Source organism: Lates calcarifer, linkage group LG21, assembly GCF_001640805.2.
Source record: "Lates calcarifer isolate ASB-BC8 linkage group LG21, TLL_Latcal_v3, whole genome shotgun sequence".
In the NCBI taxonomy this organism is placed as follows: domain Eukaryota; kingdom Metazoa; phylum Chordata; class Actinopteri; family Centropomidae; genus Lates; species Lates calcarifer.
Genome location: NC_066853.1, coordinates 24,260,702 through 24,276,452, shown reverse-complemented (window position 1 = coordinate 24,276,452; position 15,751 = coordinate 24,260,702). Strand labels below are relative to the sequence as shown.

Genomic DNA, 15,751 nt, shown 5'->3' with positions numbered 1-15,751 from the left:
GTCTATTGCTATTGGCAGTAAGAATATATTTTTTAACAACATTGCCTGACATATTGATTATTGGTCATTGATCAAAGTGCATTAGAAAGGTAAATGTAAGTTAAACTGTTGGCATATATTTTAATCAGAAACACCCTGAGTCTGGTTTTGCTCGAGGTTTCTGCCTCTTAAAAGGAAGTTTTTCCTTGCCACTGTCACCTAGTGCTTGAGTCTCTCTGTAAATACCTATTTTAAAGAGTGTGGTCTAGACCTGCTCTATATGAAAAGTGCCTTGTTACTTTTGTTGTGATTCGGCACTATATAAATAAAATTGAATTGAATGTACTTCATGGCAGGTGGTGGTTTATTGCCCGTTTTTGTGCTGTTCTGACATAATGCACTCCAAACCTGTTTGGAAATGTCAAGTCACCATATATTTATACTCGCACTGGGTCAGTTTCCCCAAATCATGAAAAATATGTATTTTCTCATTAATCGTGTAAATGAGTAGAGAATTTTGGGTGTATAAGGTTTTGTTGGTGCCACTCAAAGTAGTAGCAAATGACATTTAAAATCCTCAGAAGTAATATGTCTCTTCACTGACATGGACTAGTAGTCTGTGGATAAAGACACATTGCTTATTTGTCAATGTATTGACCACATTCACATGACTTTGCCTATTTTTGAGGCGTAGAATACAATGCAACGTCATAGAATTGTACAGATGTTTTTGGTCTGACAGACAGAATTATTCATTTTTATCTCTAAAAGACAGGACTGTTTTTGCTGTAGACTTGGGTAATAGTCAACTGAAAATATTACCTAATGAATGCACATGTAATTTACAAACCCAATACAGTGGATTTAGTGTTATTTGCTCTGTGAACGAGCTTACATAAATTCTGCTTACTATTAACCTCTACAATGAAAAAATGACTGAGGGACGTATCAGAGCTGATGATTCGTGTACGTATGTGCAGTACCCGGATGAAGGTAGTCGCCATCTTTACTCCATCCCAGCGCAGCGCTGCCGGTGGGGCGGAACACCACTCATCGACCCAGTTGGTTTCTAGGAACCGCCGATAGACCTGGCACGCCACCGTGTTTTTCACTAAACATTCGTCAGTTTGATTAGTCCGTTACTCTACCTGCATCTCGATACACAATGGGAGAGCGAGAGGATCTAGTTTATCAGGCAAAACTTGCCGAGCAGGCAGAGCGATATGACGGTAAGCCACACTTTCAGGGCTGGCTCGGAGTGGGACATGTTCGCCGCTGGGATTTTTTCCTGCGAGCCAGCTAATGTTAACGGGCAGTGCTCTACTAGGTAGCTCAGTCTTAGCTATGGCTAACCAGAGAGCTAACGCGGCTACGACCGGCGTAATTCAGCTTGCTATTCATTGACAGGGGCTGGGAGCTCATTCGTGGGATAAAATAATGTGACATTATACCAACAGCCAAAGTTTGAAAGTCTCTGTGTTTTAGGGAATTTGCACGGATGTGACTGACAGTGGCTAACGTTAGCGAAGGGGCTACAACAAAATGGCGGATTACTGGAGCGTGAGCTGTCAGTAGTTGCCTCCCCTGCATCATGCTAGCTCCATAGCTTAACGCCTGGGCTACTGGTTCGGCTAGCTCTCATAGGTAACACCCAGTGTCATGTTGCTGCCTTTGTAACCATGATAACGCACCCACTTCTTTGCGTGATTCTGTTACCAATGCCAACCAACTTTAACATCAGCGATGCGTTAGCTGAATTGCAAGGTTAGCTACTTGAAGCCTGCTGTGTATTAGCAGCGAGTGGGAGGGCAGCTGTTCACTTGGTGGGGTGTTCCCCTGAAAACAGGCTAAACGGATCGATTGGCGAAAATGACTCCCTCATCCTCTCTCTGGTGCGCTCCTGTCAGACTGTCATACCATTACAGGCCTTGTAGAGGCTGTTTTTAGACGGCTGCTTTTGCCACCGGTCATACGTTGCCCAGAAACGTTAAGTGAATGTGCCATGACTCATTCACGGGATTTGGCTCGAGTGTATTTACAGCGTGATTTATAGCTGACTGGCTAAATGGTATCCTTGCTGGAATGTGGTCGTATTCATATTGTTATTCTGCAGTAAGTTATCAAATGCTAACATGTTTTTGAGAGATTAATTCTTCAAGAGCTTCATAGGTCAGCGTGTGAAAAGTCATATACCCTCGAAATTACATCAGCTTCAGTGTCCGACTCCTAAAAAACAAATCTGCATGTTCTGACCATTTAACCCACCAAGTTAGTTGTTATTTAATAAAGTTTATACTCTGCCAGCTGTCATCAATGGCACCCAGTTCCAGCATACCTTAACCTCAGAAGTCCATTACATATCAATGAAGTGACTGCGTGTTTTTTTTTTTACAGGTGTGTTAGTTTGGTGTGTATGTGAATAGGTGGGGGTTTGGCTCTGGTAAGGAAGTCACCTTAACGTGTGTTCTTAATACCTGGTCTCACAGTTGAACCAATCTTGCATATTCTTTAAACAGTGAATTATTTTCTCTCAGCATGACATTCCTGACGCCAGAATGCTTCATTCTTATAATGCAAAATTTTACCAATCAAAAAATTTAATGCATTTGTCAAGCAGATTTAATTAGCATCTCTACTTGCCATTTGGGGGCATTGCAATGTAAATGACACTACATTTTGAGTATGTCACTAATGAAATCTCTCACATCTTGAGACTCTCAATTAGTCAGTTAACAGGATGAGAAAATTGACAGCTACCTGTCAGGTGTACTCTCAGGATACAAGGTAGATAAGAAATATTCAAATAAAATATCAGAGTGCTTAATGAGTGTTACATGTGTTTCCTTAACAGAGATGGTGGTTTCTATGAAGAACGTGGCAGGCATGAACGTAGAGCTCACAGTGGAAGAGAGGAACCTACTATCGGTGGCCTACAAGAATGTGATTGGAGCTCGGAGAGCCTCCTGGAGGATAATCAGCAGTATTGAACAGAGAGAAGAGAACAAGGCCGGAGAAGAGAAACTGAAGATGATCCGGGAATACAGGCAAACGGTAAAGCACTCAGTAAAGGCTCAGGATGTCACTTCCCACAAAGAAACAAAGCTTTTGTAATTAGACAGAGTCTATCAGGAGCACTTACATGGACTTACCATGTTCCATTGTCTCAAATATGATTCTCATTTCAAAGCATCTTAGATTTGCTTAGCTTATGTGAAATCACTTGCTCATATTAATAATACACATTATGAGCACCTACTGGACAGACTACATCTGAGTCATAGTTGGCGAGCGCTGCACTCTCTCTTGCTTTTATGAAGGGAAATAAGAGCTGGATATTATTGTGGGAGAGGCCAGAGTGTGTCAGAGAGATGGGAGAGGCAGTTGGACTGCAGTCAGTGACTTAATGGGATTCAGAGATGGGTTATCCTGCTGTTGCACCTTCACTTCGTCAGTAGTTCTCCCTCATGGATCACATTTCTCCTATCACTACCCCAGCACTCGGTGAGCATTCAACAACATATAAATTGGATTAGTAAAAAAAAAAAAATATTTACGCTACAAGCAGAGTATCATAAAGTTGTTAAAGGGGCAGATATAGTCTGGAAGATGACACAGACTGTTACAGTGGGTGTTTGCATACATGGACACATTAAGACACATCTGCTTGCACAGTTCATGTGGACTCTTACAGATATGGGCAGATGGTGAAATTTACTTCACATGGACCCTTGCACCACTCAGAAGTGGAAAGTATAATTTGGAATCAAGCAAGGCTTCAGTGGGAAATAAACAATAATGATTTGCTAATTGAATAATTGCCTTTTTTGTCTTGGTTTGGTGGTAGGTTGAGAAGGAGCTGAAGTCAATCTGTGGTGATATTCTGGATGCACTGGAAAGGCACCTACTCCCCTCTGCTGTCATGGGAGAGTCCAAGGTCTTCTACAACAAAATGTAAGCACTTTGTGGTCTGAATGTTCATTAATAGATGAGTATATTAAGCCTCAGTAGTTCTTACACAGAGCTGAATACAATTAAATTTGTGAGCATGCTTATTTATTTGACACATTTATATGATTGTATATTAAATATTTAGATCTAAATTCTAGGCAGCAAAACACTGGCAACGTCAGGGAAGTTAGAAATGGGACACTTGACAGGAATATGTTGGTGTGCACCGTGAAGGCTCATGTAATGAGCTGAAGGGTCAGCTCCATCAAGACCATTGATTTATAATATTGTTGTGCACATATGAAAGTCAATTCTCTCCCCCAATTCCAGGAAGGGTGACTACCACAGGTATCTGGCAGAGTTTGCCACTGGCAATGACAGAAAGGAGGCGGCAGAGAACAGCCTGGTGGCCTACAAAACTGCTACCGATCTAGCCATGTCGGAGCTGCCTCCCACACACCCTATTCGCCTCGGACTTGCCCTCAACTTCTCCGTCTTCTACTACGAGATCCTCAACTCACCTGACCGTGCTTGCAGGTCACTGTTTCTTCAATATGATGCCAATAAGTGTATATCTTTAGTTTCATCAACAATGATAAAGCAGAGCAATCTTTATATATGTCAAAATGTGATCACGGGAGGTTTAGAAAAGATCCAAAGTAGAGGAGACCTGACAGCAAGCAGCCTAGAAACCATCTCTTGTTTACAGACTACCGTCACTAATCCTTCTCAGTCGCCATGCATAACCAGACGTTCTTGCCTTTTACCAAACCATGGTGAGACTGAAACTTAAAACCCATTATTTTAATAAAGTATTGACTTCCTTGTCTTTTTCACAGTGAATGTATTTAGGCTTTTTTTGGACATGGATTGATTTAAAAAAAAAAAAAAAAAAAAAAAAAAAACTTGAAGATTGATCTAAGTGCAAGTTTGTAACTTAGTCCCCATGTCAGTATTTAGTAGTGACCACATTCCCCCATTTCATCTTCAGAACAGCTGAAGCCATTCCTGTGTAGCACCAGCTTTATGTTCACACATACATAAATAATATTACAATGGAGGCCTATTGCAAGCAAACAATACACACAGTCACTGACACAGATGGATAATGTAGAATATATCTTTATAGCTTATTTTAAAGTGACAGGGTGTACATATTGTGGCTTGAAAAATAAATGGTAAAATCTTGAATGTCCATAAAACAACTGATATGGTTCCAATTCAGTTTGTTCAAATCTCACACATCACAGCAATCCACAGTGGCTGACGAGAACTGCTCACCAATGTAAACCTTTAAGTGTACAATAATTTCAACAGAAGTGTTGGATGTGTTTGCTCAGGTTGGCGAAGGCTGCGTTTGATGACGCCATTGCAGAACTGGACACACTGAGTGAAGAAAGCTACAAGGACTCCACACTTATCATGCAGTTGTTACGTGACAACCTGACACTATGGACTTCAGATATGCAGGGAGAGGGTAAGAGGCTCATACCACAGGGCCCATTCATGATACTTATGTAGAATATTGTATACACTGACACTGCACTGGCAGTGGCTCTGCCTGTTTTTGTCTCTGATGAACCTCTTTTCCAGGACTAGATGCCAGTTGATGAATTAACTTACTCATCTACTGTTACCCACCTATAACCTTTTACACTGAATTTTTAACATTTGTCAATACTGTGAGCAGCTTGATGGATGATCTGTTAAGTCAGCAGCAATGCAAGACACATACATTGCTAGTATGTAATGTTTTGCTTTTTACAGGGAAGAGTAAGGCTAACTGATGATTGTGGTGGTGGTGGTGTCATAGGATTTCATAATATTACTTGAGTAATTGGCTGTAAATGGACATGTCTTTTTCTCCCTTACTTCACGAGTGTCCTTTGGGCACAAGTTGTTAACTGCATGTTTATCTTTGCTCTAAATAAGTTTAAGTTTACCCCCGCTGAAGAATGAATGAGCACTTAGTGTTGGACCACACAGCATCTACCCCTGTGTCACGGTGATCCAACTGATGGCAGATATTGGACATAAGATTTTTTTTAATGACAGAACTGGGGGAAATCTATAATCAAACATCAAACAACAAAGAAATCTTGTTGTGTTGTCAGCAACAGTGAAAACTGGAACCGTGACTAAAAAGCAAAAAAGTTTGAAGAAATTTAACTGAAGCTTTCTGAATGTATATCATGCTGCTCACAGTGTGCATGCCCAGGTACAGAATGCAGACTCCTGTCAAACTGGTCTACATGAGCTGAAATCAGCCATTCAGAGCAAATATTCATAATCTTCCTACCTAACAAAAATCACCTGCTTTTCCACCTTGTAGCATTTGATTCTAGGGCTCAATGATTTAAGGATAATTAATAATTGCACGCAAGAGAAAACTAAACTTCTAAGTACACTTGACTCATTTTCTACAGAAAAAAACTGACTAATTTAGGTTACATTTATGAGGACATTACATGTGTGGTAGCATCCTTTAATGATAGCATACATACTTTGCCATAAATGGTAATATTGACAAACTGCTGGCAAATAAAATCACAGACAATTTGTGTATCGGATTATCAACCCCTAATGTTGCTTTTGACAGTTATGTGCTATAGCTGCTTTAGCTAACCTTAGCGTTCGGGCTGGGCAATAAACCAATCTCAATTTGGGAGCACAATAAAATTTATGTCAATGAAGACGTAAAGTGTAGTAGTAAGTGTAGGGCATTTTTATTCGATTTGGACATTTTATTCTAACAACCTATTACACATCAGGCATTAACTCAACAACACACGGTCAGGCAATACTTTTTGGCTTGTACGTCAAAGTACACACCCATTTACTGTTGCAAAGTTAGACCCACTTGTTTTAAAGAAGGCTATGGACGAGCAAGAGGCAAGAGGCACAAAAGTGAGAGTGAAGAACTCACAATATCCTCCAAACAGGAAATTGTTGACAAGAAAGGTCACACCACACTGATGATATGGAAGTGGTTTGGTTACCTTAAAAGCGACAGAGCCCAGATTAAGATGGCCAAAGATGGAAACACAGAAAATCACCTGAAATCTTTCATCCCAGCAACCACACAGAGAGTAAAAACCAGGGTCTAGCAGGGCTAACAGGACTGTACCAAAACAAAAATAATTTTGTCTTATGCAGCCATTGCATATGAAATATGAAAAGTGATTGAGAAGAAGTGTGAATATAACGGTCTAACTTGCACCACTACAAAGAAGGCCCTGTCAAAGAAATTTGTGATCGTAGTAGACAAAGGTTTTCGTTTTATTTAAATTTTTTGAGAGGTTACCACATAAGTTAATTGTTAATGTTTAATTAAGGCAGATAAAATATGTTCACATAGTACAATTGTTTCCCTATTTTTGTTAATAGATTATATTGTCAACGTTTAACTAATGAGCCCACTGGTTTCTTTAGGCTTCAGTCATTATCAGGATACTCTTCAAACTTGCAGATGATGTATCGTGATCGACATGTCAGTATGGGGAAAAAAATCATTTTGCCATATTGTCCAGCCCTACTTCACGTCACAGACCAGACAGATTACCTCACAGCCCTGAATACTGGAGTTCTTGATGTCAGACTTTTAAAGGTTATGAATTTAAACAGATTTCACATGCTTAAAAGTTAAAAGTGTGCGATTCTGACAACTCTGCCCACCAGCTCTCTGTCATTTGCACTCGGCAGCTGCTAAGCTAACTGCTAGCTACCTGGAATTAATATAGAAACAGTCTGTTGGGTTTTTATTTTTTTATAAATAAAAAAACCATAGTAAACTTCTTAATTTATGCAAACATCATCATCCTCTTCCCCAAAACCATCTTTGGAAATAGTACAATCATCGTCTTACAAACAGCATATTAACTTAAGTCAATGTTTCTTTTTTGCCTTTTCACCAACTCATTGAATAAACATTAAGCCGCAGCTGAGTAAATCTGCTGGAGGTGATTGTCTTTATAGTCGTTGAACTGTCACTACCACAAGCCACAGCTTGTTAAGATCTGGTCATTAATATAAGATCAAATTGTACCTCTGGGAATAATTAAATAAATTGACTTTGATATAAAAACAGTAAATTGATAAATCGTTGAGCCCTGTTTGACTCATTCTTTCTCTTCCTCCATTCATTCAAGTAGTTTGCATTTGCTGTGGTGCAGTGTCCACCAGCACCTTTTATTTCCCAGTGACTCATCATCTCTCTTGTCTTTTTCTCATTCCCTCTGCTGTAGAGTCCTAAAGGAAACAAACCTGACTGTTCATTTCCCATGTTAACTGTACTTTGTAAGTGTTGCTCACCCAAGCCTTGCTGTGTTTGTGTGGCTTCCTTCTTTTTCTTCTTAACACTAATTCACTCATGGTTTAATAATTCAGTCCACTCACCTGCTTTGTCACTCACTCATTCAATTTGATCCTTTATTAACTTTATGTAATGAGCTGTAATCTTTGACCTTGCCACTGCAGTTAGTTGAAAACAGTCTTTCTTGAGTTCAGATAGTTCCATTTAGTGCACACTTAGTCACCTGTTAAACATATATGTACTTAGGGATGGGAATCAACACCTGGTTCCATTTGAGAACTGATTATTTAAAAAAAAAAAAAAAAAAAGTAAGTCTAGTAAAACAATGACATCAAACCCATGTGACTAAACCACTGGATACTTGCTAAAAGAAGGCGGAGAGGAAAAAACAGTCCAAACCATGGTTATTTCTGTAAAACGGTCATTTCTAGTAAGGTTGGAAACACCAATAATATGCTGAAACATCTTTCTATCAAACATGGGCCTAAATTTCATATATTTATAATATTTGACACGTTACATGTGAGTGTCTCTGCTTCCCAGCCAAGCATGCGTGTCCATTACCGAGGGTAAATATCCCATGTTTTAATAACATTAGTGCTTTGCAGGCAAGCTTAGCGGTTTTGTTTCTTTGACTGAGAAAACCTAAAGGAAAACAAATGCTGTATAAATATTGTCTCATTTCATCCAATTTAGATGATGACACTGTCAGACTGTCGCTAGTCTTTGTTTAGATTCAGAGACAATAAATCACTTGTGTTGATGCTGAAAACCTGTGTAGTCCTACTGTTTTCCACGTAGAAGAGAGAACAGCAATTGTTAAAAGAATCTGTAAAGAATCGATATTTGCATTGGTATCTGTAAAATGTTATCAGTTCCCATCCCTAAATGTACACCAGGGAGCAGAGGCTTAGGTTATGTTATTGGCATGTGAAACTGCTTGCACACTGTACACTTGAGTTGACTATCTCAAGACATCCTGGTTAGAAAAAACCCTGATTAATGCATTTGAAATGGTAGTAGTATTGATGTGTTTGATTTTCGCTATTAAGAACAAGTTGAAGTAGTCAAATATATGCATGTGTGAAGTTTTGTGTAAAAGTTCCAACTGGCGTGATAAATTTTGAGTACAGTTCACTCTAGGTTTTTTTCCTTTCACTTTTTTTACTTTTATAAGTATTTACACTGTCAGCTCTGTATTTGAATGAGTGTCTGTGATATATAATATGATATCACATTTCAGTCTTCACCAAACACTGGTGTTATGTTTGGCCTCAGCATGCGTTCTCACTGGTGTTACCAGTTGATATTCAAAGGATTTTTTTTCAGCTTTCAACTGAAAAAAGTCCAGATTTTTAAAAAGGAGCAGGTCAGTTTAAACAGATTTTCACCTGGATTCTGGTGTGTGCATCCTACAATGAATAGTTTTTTTTCTTGCTTTAGGAAGGCACTGTTCACCAGAGGTGGTGGAAAATATCCAAGTACATTTACTCAAATACTGTACCTCAGTGTGTTTTTAAGGTCCTTGTACTTCACTTGAATTTTTTAAATCTTTTGCTTTATGTTTCTGCCTCTCTACATTCAGAACAAATACTGTACCTTTATTCCACTATATTTGTCCGACAGCATAGAGACTTTGCAGATTAAGCGTGTTCATTCAAACATATAATCAGCTTATAAAATATGATGCATTGTCTTGTACCCAAAATCTCCTCATCCATTCATTTTATGCTGTAGTTATGTCCATAGTCTCATTTTAAGTAAGTGTGCCAGTGCTGTAAGAATATTTCAGCACATTTTTAATGCAAATCACCTTGTTCTTCTAGTGCATCCTGCCTTATTCATTCACATTTCAGGCTGCAAGCACTTATTTCTATTTATCTCTTTTAATGAGCTTTTTAAATAAAAAGCTACAACGGTACAAGGCGACTTCCACATGCATCAGTAACAATAATACTTTAATATAATCTCTATGTATGTGTGTAATGCAGCGCCATAAAACAAGCCAAACTATCAAAATGAGTATTTTCACTTTTCATTCTTTAAGTACATGCAGCTGATAAGTACTTAAAGCTACAATAAGCAAGTTCTTGAATTCAGGCTAACACTGGCAAGAGACTCAAGGCCAATCTGCTTCACTCCCCCCACCTCTCCCTCTCCCTGCTCCATCACCCTATCTCAGTTTGATAGCCTGTGGCTGCAGGTGAATAGTGAAAACAAATTACGTCCTGTGTCATTTCCTAACCACTTATCTATGACCTCGATGGTAAATGTCATGAGGTCAAGCAAAGATGTGAAGGAGAATTCATAAGAATTTTGAAAAGACTATGTTGTTTAGAATCTAACTGCACTTAGATTAGACTAGGTAACTTTGAGGCAGTGGATGTGATTTGCGTAGGTCACTTTAAATGTTGATTTTGTTGATTGTGGGATGTAATTCTATCCTCTCCTTTTATTAAGGACGGTCCAGTGTTCCCTATGCTAAAGGAAAGTAGAAAGGAAGCATTGAAGCACTTTTATGTAGCATTTAGAGATTTCATCCAGCTCTCATCATGGCTGCCACTAAGATACTTCCACATCATTTCACTCAGTCAGGAACATTCCTAAGCCAAAAAGACTTTGTCTGCAGCCTGTGAGTCAGCCATAGCATTGTCTTCCAGCAGCTAATAGTAACTTGAAGCCTCAGTGAACCAGAGGCACAGTCAATTCAATTCAGAGGCACAGTCACATATTGATTGACAGCCGTGAGCTTCCACTGCTGACTTTAGCCTTTTCTGATTGGTTAGAAGGACGAGGCTCACTCAGAAACTTTAGAAGGGAGTATCTCTGCACTGCTGCCAGGCTGTTTAATGAGTTTGGCTCACAGAAGCTTTCAACTGCACCTCTCTTCATTAGATATGTTTTGGAGCATATTTCAGTTAAGATATACTGTATATATTTCTTTTAAGATACTCTAGATTAAACTTTGAAATGAGTTTCACTCTGAAAGTCAGTATTTTCATACTATAGAATTGCTACCTTTATACTTTTATTTCAGTAAGCGATTGAATACTTCATCCACCACTGTTCACCAGTTACAGCAAACAAGATCAAAGCTTGAGGACTTTTTTTAAAACTGGAATATAATGCCCTTGTCTTTGACTAGTTTCCAAGCTGAATTCTCCAAGATTTTTAGTTTTACTGTCTGAATTTGTAGCAAGAGGCTCTACTGATCACTTCCTGTAAACAATACAAAACTTGTTTTACACTGAGCCATCACATCCTGAAAACAGGTTTTTGGTTTGTTTTTTTTAACTGTCTGTTTTCTCCAACAGGTGAAGAACAGAACAAAGAGGCACTGCAAGACGTTGAGGATGAGGCCCAGTGAGACTATGCCACCAACAGCCAACAACTTGAGACCCTCCCCTCACCTCCTCACACTCCTCCTCCCTCCATCTTTGTCCTCTTCATCCTTCTCCCTCCAAATCCTTTTCCCTTTCTGTGAGTCACCTTCCTCTTCCTCCACTCCCCTCCTTTTCCTTTCTGCCACCTCTGCAGCTCCATGACCCAGCAGGGCCATGGAGTGAACATGTTTATTTTTCTCTTCTTTTTTTATTTTTATATTAGCCCTTACATCATTCAAGTAAATACCACTTAATTGAGACAGGAAATACAATGTTAGAAAGACAAAGATATTGTAAGAGTCCCTGGATTGTTTTTGTTTTATTGTCCTGGTACAAGCAGTTCTGAGATGTTATCTTTGTTTTCATTATTGTATTTTTGTTTGTTTTTGCTTTTTCCTCAATATTTTTATCAGTTGCTGGATGTATTGAGATTTTTTTCTTAATGTAATTACAGAAATTAACTTTTATTACTGATAATGTTGACTATTAGTTATGGGAGCTATTTTATCTCTGTTTTTAGTGAAATGTCATACGAATCATTTTACCTTTTTTATGGGCAATTTGGAAAACTACAAGTGCCCTTTTGGTTTACTTAGGTTTTCAGAGGAAGTTGGCAAAATTCGCGATATCCATGTGGGGCAAAGAAGTGCTTAACTTTTACATCATAGTGATTCTGTTGTCATGTTTTTGTAGTTGTCCTTGGACTGTACTTTGTGCTGAAATACTGTAGCTGTGCACACATGCTGAATCTCTGAAGGGTGACTTACGGCTAGCTGGTGGTTTTAATTAAAAAAAAAAAAAACTTGGGAGATTTTTCACTTGTTTAAAAGACAAGTCTCAATTTGGCCCCCTCTCCTTGACAGAGATCCCTAAAATCAAGATTGTCAGTGCTTGCATGAGTTAACACATCTTTTCTGCTGCTTCTCCCCTACTTTTTACTAAAGCTCCTCTAGGTTCAGAGGTTTTTATTTCTTTTGCTGTTTCCTTTGTTTCTTCTCTCGTTTTGCTTCATTATGTGTAACTTGGAGCTGATTTGTACTACTGGATATCTGACTGGAGCCACAGACAGGGAATCTGTATTGTTCTTACTGAAACACAGCATGGAATTAACATTAAACAATCTAAATTAAACATTACAAACTGACTGGTTGCTTTTATTGTTTCATTTGCAGTGATTGTGCTGCTTATCCTGCCTTATGTGAACAAATATAATCCATGGAACTGTTTGTTCAAACATGGTAATGAGTGAAATAAAACTGACGTGGGGAATCTTGTTTCTCCTGCTGCTTGTTGTAGCTTCTGCAGGTTGACATTTGCATGACAGTTTTTTAAATCGAGTCAGAAACTTTATGTACAGGTGTTTCCATACAGTGTACTGGCTTCCTAAACCCCAATACCAGATGAACCCTAGCACAGTGTTGCCACACTGAGCAGATGTTGCTACTGGAATCTGAGTTGGCAACTGTGAACATAATCATATATTTATATGTTCTATTTATAGTGCTTGAGAGACAAATGCAATCTTAATGCCTGTGGTTCTGCGGTGACAGTGTAGCTGATTTCTGAGCTGCTAGTGTGTAAGTGGCTGATGGAAATGATGGTCCGAAGTGTAGTGACATACATAGAGCAGTAGGTAACTGAGATCAACCTTTTACAATAAGTATCTCTAAGACTTTCACAGGCATGTTTCCATGTGGCTGGAAACAGACACAGTTCATGGAGTAGTGACTTAAATATGTCACAATTGTGGTTGTGTGTGTGTGTTCTCAAAAAATCCCCTGTAGCTTTGACACTTTCTTCAAGCACTTACACACTCATTCTGAGCAGTCCCTGAAGCCTTAACCTTTCGCCTCCCTAGTTTTAGTTTCTTGTAACCTCTGTAGCAGTCGCCGCCTTTTCTACTGTTACATCACCCATAATAACAGCCTGAGCTCTGTGCCTAGTCTAAAATTAGACCCACAGGTGAAAGTGGAGGAGCTCGTCAGACAGACCACAGGGCAGAGCGCACTAACAGCCAAAGCAACTTCCTCTCTGCTGTAGCAGACTGCTGTAGCTGTCAATGGCTGTTTGCTTTCCTACTGAGGCATCACAGAACATCTGATAAGGACCCCCAGACCTTTCATGTAGCTCACAGTCAGGTCAGACCTCTCCTTGACCCAAGCTCAGGGCTATAACAAGGTATCTTGAAAACAATGCATATACCATGGACATTCATGCTGCCCAAAGGGTGAAACACTGTTTTTGTTGCCCCACCTCACTGAACTTTTATCTAACACTATCAGGCCAAAGTTTAACAAGAAATTTAAGACACTGTCAAATTTCATCATTGTGCAAGTAGTGAATTTTCATGACATAATTTTAGATTCCATTATGTAATTTTGAGCTCACAGCAGGATGAACCATCTGACCTTTTGGATACCAGCTATCAGCAGGAAGGATGGCACTCTATTTTGGTCCACCTCTCACCAAAATATCTTAACAACTACTTAATGGATGGCCATAGAATTTTTGAAACATTCATGGTCCCCTATGGTGATACCCTGACCTTGCCTCTAGTGCAACCATGAGATTGATATTTATGGTTTTGAGTGAAATGTCTCAACAGTTATTACATGTCTTTCTATCAGATTTAGTACATTCACCTGAATTTTAATCTAGCACAGTCATCAGATCAACATTTCAGTTCGTTCAACGCTTCTGTCCAACAGTTTGGTTGTCAACACAAAGAGCCTAACAGCTTTATGGTTGCAGAGTCAGAGTTTTCATCTAAACATGATTGGTAGGACCAGTTTGAAACCCATTAACTGTGAATTAAAGTGTGTCATGGTCCTGTGACCGGCAGTGACACACAGGCCCACATTCTGAGAAAGCCCAGTTTACTACTTTACTACTGTCCAGCCTCCCTTCCTTGTCTGAGTAGGTCTGTAATGTATGTGACAGACAAGCAGAATCAGTGGACCTCTACAGGAAGAAATACAGAGGAACATATTTTTTATTGACAGCCCCTAGGTAAGGCCCAACAGGCTAAACTGTCTGTATATACTGTAGAGGCTTTCCCCTTTTTATTATGTATTAATATGATTTACAGCAACATTCATCTTGCCCCTACTAACTCTGTATTCTGTGAGAAGGGTAGGGCTCAGTGACACTTCTTTTAAGTTTATATCTCTACATTTACTGTAATCATACTCAAACCATGAGAATGAATCACTAGGGACATTACACCTGCATACAGGGAGGACTATAATCTGAGATGATGAATCAGCAAGTTTATTAAATTAAAAATAATGCAGAAGAGCTACACTAGTTTTCTTTTCTCATACAGCCGTGAGAGGAGACCAGACTTTCCTGTGACTGGGTGATGTGCAGCAGCTCGTCTAGTGCCCTCTGCAGGTATCAAATCTGCCACACACAACGAGAGAGGTTCCTACAAATCACCTCTCAACTGTTAAATCTGTGGAATCCATATGTAATAATGAAGTCACTAGTCATCTGTTTCTACTTAAAGACATGACAGTTTAAAAATGTTAACACTGATATGTTATTGACAAATTAACTGGGAAGGTTTAGCATAATTATCTACTATTGGGCCTATGTTGACACGACTGGGAGCACAAATGATACCAAATATTTGCTGTTGGGCACCTGCTGTGGCAATATTTTCCTCTAGTACAGTGCACACAACACACTATAGATGGCTCCTTTATTGCATTTGCTAAGAAAAGGTAATTAGATGAAACACAGCATCACTTCAGTTTAGAAATGAAATAATTTTGGTTTTAGTGGAAGATTTTTAGATGAGGCTTCTCTGTAAGATGATTACACCATCAGTCTCAATTCATATTGTATTTCAAAACCTAATTACTAAAAGTTAAATAACCAAAAACAACACACACAGTAAAACCAGGCCTTCTTGGGCCCCTGGGCAGCTGACTGATTTGCCCAGTTGGCAATCTAGCCTTGGCTAGAAGCTGCTAATGATCTCAGAAACTGTGTCATAGCAGTAATAATACTCACTTTTAGAAATACCAGACTTTGTAGTGAAGGTTGTCACCACACATAAAGGTACAACAACATTATCTCCCTGTCACACATCTGAGAAACATGTCCAGTTGACTTTCAGTTTAGC

The 15,751-nt window shown here is 39.1% G+C and overlaps 1 protein-coding gene across 2 annotated transcripts; it reads left to right on the top strand.

The window, feature by feature from the left end:
* The first annotated feature begins 974 nt into the window (after positions 1 to 974).
* ywhae1 (tyrosine 3-monooxygenase/tryptophan 5-monooxygenase activation protein, epsilon polypeptide 1) lies at positions 975 to 12,766 on the top strand. 2 transcript variants are annotated; one of them, XM_018684030.2, is made up of 7 exons: positions 975 to 1,208; positions 2,831 to 3,030; positions 3,824 to 3,930; positions 4,258 to 4,464; positions 5,268 to 5,404; positions 8,172 to 8,223; positions 11,554 to 12,766. In XM_018684030.2, exons 1-6 carry the CDS (start codon positions 1,145 to 1,147, stop codon positions 8,177 to 8,179), a joined length of 723 nt encoding a protein of 240 aa, XP_018539546.1. In that variant the 5' UTR covers positions 975 to 1,144; the 3' UTR covers positions 8,180 to 8,223; positions 11,554 to 12,766. The 2 variants fall into 2 exon arrangements, with proteins under 2 accessions (XP_018539546.1, XP_018539545.1); XM_018684029.2 differs by lacking the exon at positions 8,172 to 8,223.
* Positions 12,767 to 15,751: the final 2,985 nt, after the last annotated feature.